This window comes from Physella acuta, unplaced genomic scaffold (assembly GCF_028476545.2).
Source record: "Physella acuta isolate Inbredline_101_S28 unplaced genomic scaffold, ASM2847654v3 ptg001346l, whole genome shotgun sequence".
Lineage (NCBI taxonomy): Eukaryota > Metazoa > Mollusca > Gastropoda > Physidae > Physella > Physella acuta.
In genome coordinates, this window is record NW_026732861.1 from 17,827 (window position 1) to 25,025 (window position 7,199).

A 7,199-nucleotide genomic window follows, 5' to 3' on the forward strand; every position below is an offset into this window, starting at 1 on the left:
GAGCATGGAAAATTAGTCAATTGAAATAACTGTAATTAAGTATAATGTATGTAAAAAGAGAGTCGGTGAAGTCTTTTGATTGTCACAATGTCATATATTTAATTGAAGATAACAAAAGTTGGTTTTTAACGTATTTTTTTTTCATTTTTTTGTAAATATAGTGTACAATGTATTTCATTTATCTGAGAAGTTAGCAGTTAAAAACACTTTTGTGTTTTGGTCGTCAACGACAACAGATCCTGTGAAATCTAGTCCTTCCCCCCAAACTGCCCAAGTATATGTTGCTTTCATTTGAATAATATTAATCTAATTAACATATATATCATTTCAAGGGTCGATTTGTAAGTGCTCGTGCATCTAATTAATTTTATTAATGTTTCACGATTGACCTTGTCTAGACAGTAGGCTGGGGGTGGGGGGGGTGGGTGTAAATTAGGGGAGAGGCTGATTTTTAGATGTTATAGAGAAGTTGATGGTTACACCAGAATGTTGTTACTTGTACATCCTGTAACACTTGCCTATAGTAAAAACAAAAACGTTCTAGCGAGTAGATTATTCTCCCATCATTGTCCACCTGCCCATCCTCATCCACTCCCCCCATCCCCATTCAACTATTGTTTGAAACTAAAACTTGTGTGTGAGTTAGTGTGGTTGAACCAGGTACCCACCTAAAATTACCTTGGGTTTTGTCAGGTTGAGGAGTTTCTTTCACCCACTGTGTGTAGGTTAACTCGGTGCTGACTTATATAGATCTAAATCTCACCTCTGTTTAATCGCATCCTCTGACTGCTCGATTTGACCTTTTTAAAGGGACTTGACTGCGTCAGGAATTTAAACTTATTATTTCCCCTTTTTTTCTGACGATACAAAATAAACGACAAAAGCTAAAAGCTTTTCAAATAGGTCTGAAACATGTCTAATAATTGATATTTGATCCATGACTGATGTAAACAAAGCAACTACGTCACAGATAAATAGTGGTGTTCGTTAGTGCGTTTGGTGCGAATTTTCTGAGACACAATGGTATTTTATACAAAGCATTAATGAGAAAACTCAAAAGAAAAAAGAAATGCAAACAGTTTCGACCTGAAGTCTTCGACGGTTAAATATATTGGAGAAAATTAATGCAGTAAACTCCTTCTATCGAATATAGTAATAACGGTAGTGGTGATGATAACGGTGACGATGACGGCTCGGCAACGACAATGATAACGATAATGAGAGGATAAAATAAAGATTAGGAGTAGAGTGAAGATTAAGGATAAGAATAAGGATTCGGTTAGGAAAGTTTATTGATTCGGAGATGGCTTTGGGAAAATAAAGGGGTAGATATTGTTTTAATATGTATTGTGTAGTGGGGTAATTACACAGAATGGTAATTGAGAGGAGGTAATTAATCTAGGGCTGATTACCGGTGGGGTTAAGGGTGGGTACCGTCTGGCACCCAGGTAAAGCATATCACGTGACACTTCGGATAAAATTAAGGTTGAAATTTCTGAAAAAAAATTAACCAACCAAGAGTTTATAAAAAAATAAACCACACACACAGAGACAGTAAAAGATTTCACATTTGTAGGCAGCATTGACAACTACGAAGGAGACCGTACCACTGATATTAAAACACTTCTAAACCTAAACAAGCCTTGGAGCCATGCAAAAAAATATGGTGGTTGAAGAAACCCCATCCCATACCAAGTGCAGACTTTTAGAAAAGTCTTTTCTTCTGAAAAAGACTTCTAAAAGAGGAAAAAGAGCTTCCGGTGGCGCCCCCTTGTGTCTTAGTCACAAAAGGGAAATAATTATGATGACTATTGAAGGTGTCAATAAAAAACAATGGTAAGTTAAAAACAACACATCAGTCGTGACACCTTCAACAATGCTTACACAATAGGTAAAAATATTAGCATCACCACACTGGATAAAATGAAACTGACTTGAAGAACGACATGTTGCATAAGCATGCTACATGCAAGTTTTCAAACACAGTTTTTAAATCCACTCTAGATACTAAATAAATCTTCCAAACTAAGAAGATAGCACATAATTTATTTTCTCAGTGCTCAACACATCAAACACACATGGCCATTGTGCCGTCGATGCGAAGACCTATGCACGAGGAGTAGCATCCGCAGAGTTGAGTTCTACACACAGTGTTTTTGGGCTACTTTTACAGGAGAAGGGCTCATGGCAGTGCACCGCATTTTGTAGACCCCCTAACAAGCTACCTAGGATGGCTCACTTAGGGATTTCTTTTTTTATATTTTTAAAATCTTATAAAAAATGAAATCTAGAGTGTACGAGCAGTGCACACCATTAGTTCCTTCGCTCTGTGTAGACGTTTAAACACTTTCATGTATTTACTCGCCGACTCCGTAAGGACGCGTACCAGATGATGCCGAAGAAAAGCACACGTAAAAAGCCCTTTACGCGGACGTACAAGAACCCATGTCATCTGCAGGATTGTTTATTGGATCTAAATTCTAGATCTAGACCGAGATTAGATGTCTAGTGACGCAACAGATGTACAGACATTTTTAAACCTTGTCCTACTGACGTTATCCCGCTTCAAAGTAATATTTTAGCACTATTTCCATACTGGCAATTGCTATTATTAATTCGTTATTTCTGGATGGATGGATGTGTGTCCGCAGCTTTAAGTCGTATCTCCTCCTCAACGAAGCAATATCGAGGACTAGTTCCAAAAGCAAATATGTTAAGCAAGTTCCGAGGATGATTGTGGGCCCAGAAAATTCCCGGAATTCCTTCCTGGATTTCCCGGAAAAGCCAAAAAACCTCGAAATTCTGGATGGATGGATGTGTGTCCGCAGCTTTAAGTCGTATCTCCTCCTCAACGAAGCAATATCGAGGACTAGTTCCAAAAGCAAATATGTTAAGCAAGTTCCAAGGATGATTGTGGGCCAAAAATAAAATTCCCGGAACTCCTTCCTGGATTTCCCGGAAAAGCCAAAAAAACTCGAAAAAAATGCAGTTTTTGGCCCATATCTCGGCAACCAGACCGCTTAGCGACTTGAAGCATTTACCAATTGATTCCTGCCATAATTTAGAACAATATTGCCGAAGAAAGTTTTCAAAAATATTCTTTCGTTCGGTCACAAAAAAATAATTAAGGAAATTGCGCTTAAATTGTCACTAGACTTTTTATTAACTTGTTTTTAAAAGTTGTCTTTCAAGCCTGGTAGAGTTCAGCTCTCTCTGTCCAAAGCGACGTATAAAGGTTAGTGTGGGTCGAAGCATGCCTAGCCGTCTTTACTTTTCCCGTGTTTAACCCCATTGTTGTTTATTGTTGTTGTTTTTTTTTTAAGTTCCAGATAGAACAGTCTTCAATATTCGGCTTGGTGAAATACCTTTAAAATTAATGCAAAATTTACTGAAGAAAAAAATTTGAAAATTTAAAAAAAAAAGTTTTTATGAGTGTTTTCTGTTACAAAAAAAAAACACTTTTTACTTTCTCGTATATACAAAGTATAGAGAAGGTCTTGTAATCGTGAAAAAAAAATCGAGATTTTTGCAAATCTCGACGTTTTACACCTCACTGATACGGAAAAACATAATTTTGCAATCTCGTCCGTATGTCTGTGTGTTTGTCTGTGTGTTTGTGTGTGTGTGTTTGTGTGTGTGTGTGTGTGTGTGTGTAAACACGATAACTTGAGTACCGTTAAAGCTAGGTTGATGAAATTTCATATATAAGTATGTTATCAAAATCGTAGATCCCTATCAATTTTTGAGCGATTTCCGATAACCGTAAGTGGTACTTTTTCTACTTTGAATTTATCAAAAGCCTATAACTTGAGTACTATTTCAGATAGATAAATGAAATTTCACATGTGAGTAAAAGATCTAATTCTCTACCTTCGGTCAAAGTTTGAGTATTTTCCGTTGACCGGAAGTACTAATTTACACTATTTCCGATTTCTCAAAAAAAAACGCATGTAAATTTATAAAGTACTAATAGTATTGCGCACTATTAGGAACATCTTTATTTGGCGTTCGCTTGGTGCGCAATTCTTTTATGTATGAGATGCTATTCTATTTTAAAAAGTTTAAGTATTTAAAATGGATTAAAAATTATAACTATATCCCGAGTTCCCATCCCATGTTGTTTTATATAAGAATATTCGAGAAAGTTTAGGGGAGATCACTCCTGGTTTTTTTTATTTGTGTGTACTCTATAAGAGTTAGTAAACAAGATTGCAAAATTATGTTTTTCCGTATCAGTGAGGTGTAAAACGTCGAGATTTGTAAAAATCTCGATTTTTTTTTTTTTTGCACGATTACAATACTTTCTCTATACTACGTATATACGAGAAAGTAAAAAGGGTCAATGATTATATGATGAACACATAGTTTTTAACCTTGAGTTAAAATCCGGGTTCTAGTCAGTAGGCCGTACCTGAGTCCATCCAGCTCTGATGGTCACAGAAACAAGTAAACTCTACTTCATTTGCCTTATAGACCGCCAGGTTTGAAAAGGGAACTTTACTACTTTATTTCCTAAACTTTAGACCTCTACCAAAGGGTTTTTTTTCAAGATGGTCGTCGTTGGCATAACAACCATATGTTAAGAAGAGTTTCTCATGCATGCAAATATATTTCCCCAATACACACACAAATAAAAACTACTCATACATTGGCCGTGTTTACAACACATATTATAAATGCACCAACGTTTTTATAAAAATCTGGCATTGGCGAATTATACATTCACTTCCGCTGTTCTTAAAGGCAACAATGTTTTTATCGTAGTTTGTGGTATCTGTTTTTATTTTTAACTTTTCTAAACAAAACAAATCATCATAGGAAAACACAAGAGCTACCGTCTGTCTATTTAGATAGCTTTTGTGAGTAGTTCATATACCTTACAAATCAAAGCGAGAGTATATATATATATATATATATATATATATATATATATATATATATATATATATATATATATATATATATATATATATATATATATATATATATATCTCCTTATATATATACATTGTTTTTAAATTATTCAATTTTCCACTGTACTCAATAATAAATATTTGGCACACATCAGATAATCAAACGGGAGACTTTCAGTAACTTCTAAGAAAAACAAAATAATAACAAATAATTAACTGCATTATATATACAATTACAATATAACGTGTTAATTTAACGCGATTCGTTCTTTTTTTTTTTTTTTTTTTTTTTTTTTTTTAACAGCTGTTGTCTGACACCGCGCAATGTGGCGACAATTTCTGGCGGTATTGATCAGACTTAACTCTAACAACATCTGATAAACCCAAAACAAACCCTAAACTACTATTGCCGCCTCCATCCTTGTCAGATAACAAACTACATTCACAAAACCTACACGATTTTGTTTTTACAAGCTTTTATTTAACTCACTTCCTCTGTCTGTCGTCAGTCTGTCTTGACGGAAACGCAGGAGTGAAAATTCGGACAGTTCTACTTGACCGATACGATTCACAGTTGGCACGTGGGTCAAGACATGAAGACAATGCAATCTGAAACTAAATTTGACTTAATTGGATGCCTAATTAATTTTTTATGAATTAATTAAAATTTGGACCGAATTAGTAGGCATGTCTAGCCAACCACACCACACGCGTCATCAATAGCTGCGCCATCACGACCACGTAATGGCTGCGTTCAAAAACCATTGCGCGCCTACTGAACGTGATATTCAGTAGGCGCGCAATGGTTTTTAGTCATGTAACTCTATTGTAGATAAAACATGTAAAGTACTGAAAAAAAATTCATAAAAAACGTTTTAATAACAAGCTTTTATGTAATGATGCATTAAAAAGTAGAAAATAAATTATAGACTACTATTTAAATAACTATAAAGAAAAGCGTGGGTGTCTTCCTTAACATTAGTAAAGGTATCCAATAGATACTAAAGTGACCCACGCTTTTCTTTATAGTTATTTAAATAGTAGTCTATAATTTATTTTCTACTTTTTAATGCATCATTACATAAAAGCTTGTTATTAAAACGTTTTTTATGAATTTTTTTAAAATTTTATAGTGAAACATCTCAGCAAAGTGAATGACGTAGTACACAAGAAAATGGCCGCCACGCTCTAGACCGCATTCCACAAAGTTTGGTCATTGTGTTCATGAATCCATTGAGATAAACCATTCAGAAGTATTGATAAATAAATAATAATGTATGTTACATAGTTTAAGTTGATAAATTGTAATTGTTATTTTGACGTAAACAATTGTAAAGAGTTTTTCCACAGATAAAAGCCTCCCATATAATAAGTTGTGTTTATAGTCGCATGAGTGTTCATAGTGGCACTAGGAGTTTAGGGAACACTAGTTTTGGAACCGCTGAAAAAAAAGTCCAGCCTTGCGGGTCCCGCCCTTTCGTTTAGCTAAGGTCAAGAACGTGGTTGAGGTACGAAATGTAACAGATAGCCAGACGTAGGATCTCGATCTTCGACAACTTCTTATCCGGCGGTAAGGTGGGCAGCAATTTCCGGAGGTCGGAAAACGCCACGTTGAACGCCTCGACCCGAATCCGCTCCCGCGTGGCATGCGCAGTGCGGTATTTCTGCGTGGCGCGTCGTCGCCTGCGCCTTTCCTCGCGCGAGAGGTGGACCAGACTCTCCTTGTCCGGCTGCTCGTCGTCCTTGAAATTGTTGTTGTTGTTGACCGCGTGGTGGCGGTTGGTTTTCTTACATTTGAGGGGGAGCTCGCTGGGCGGGGCGGGGTGGTGGGGGGTGTGGTGGGCGCTTAGGTGGGGGCTGAAGCAGTCGTCGAGCGAGGAGATGGAACTCGTGTCTTCGAAGCTCTGGAAGTGCAGGTAGTGGGGGGTTTTGTCCTCTGTGCAGAAGTCAAACGCGGGGGTCGGGGAGGGGAGGTGGCACATGACGGGGGTCATGGTGTACTCGTGTGACGCCGCCATCAGCTGCTTCATGGTGCGGCGCTTGGGTTCGAACCCGTGTCGGCGAGGTGGGCGTCCTTCACACTACCGTATCGACCAGATGAATCGGGTTTCTGGCTACTGGTCTTCTTGGATGCCTTAGATTCAACCCTTCACTTTCGACAATGTGTTCGCAATCTGAAATTGTAATAATTAAATGTTAAGTTTCCAAAAGACATTTTGTAGAAAAAAAAACAACCAAGAAAACATTACTCTCATTAAGTATAAATTTGCAATTAGCAGCCATACC

At 36.9% G+C, this 7,199-nt stretch overlaps 1 protein-coding gene across 1 annotated transcript; it reads right to left on the bottom strand.

The window, feature by feature from the left end:
- Window positions 1-6,394: 6,394 nt before the first annotated feature.
- Window positions 6,395-6,907, bottom strand: LOC131926835 (fer3-like protein). Its single transcript, XM_059282481.1, has one exon. The coding sequence runs from the start codon at window positions 6,905-6,907 to the stop codon at window positions 6,395-6,397; it is 513 nt and encodes a 170-aa protein (XP_059138464.1).
- Window positions 6,908-7,199: the final 292 nt, after the last annotated feature.

What these genes read in the sequence shown, in the direction of transcription:
- LOC131926835 (XM_059282481.1), bottom strand. Translation starts at nt 6,907, where the DNA reads ATGACCCCCGTCATGTGCCACCTCCCCTCCCCGACCCCCGCGTTTGAC.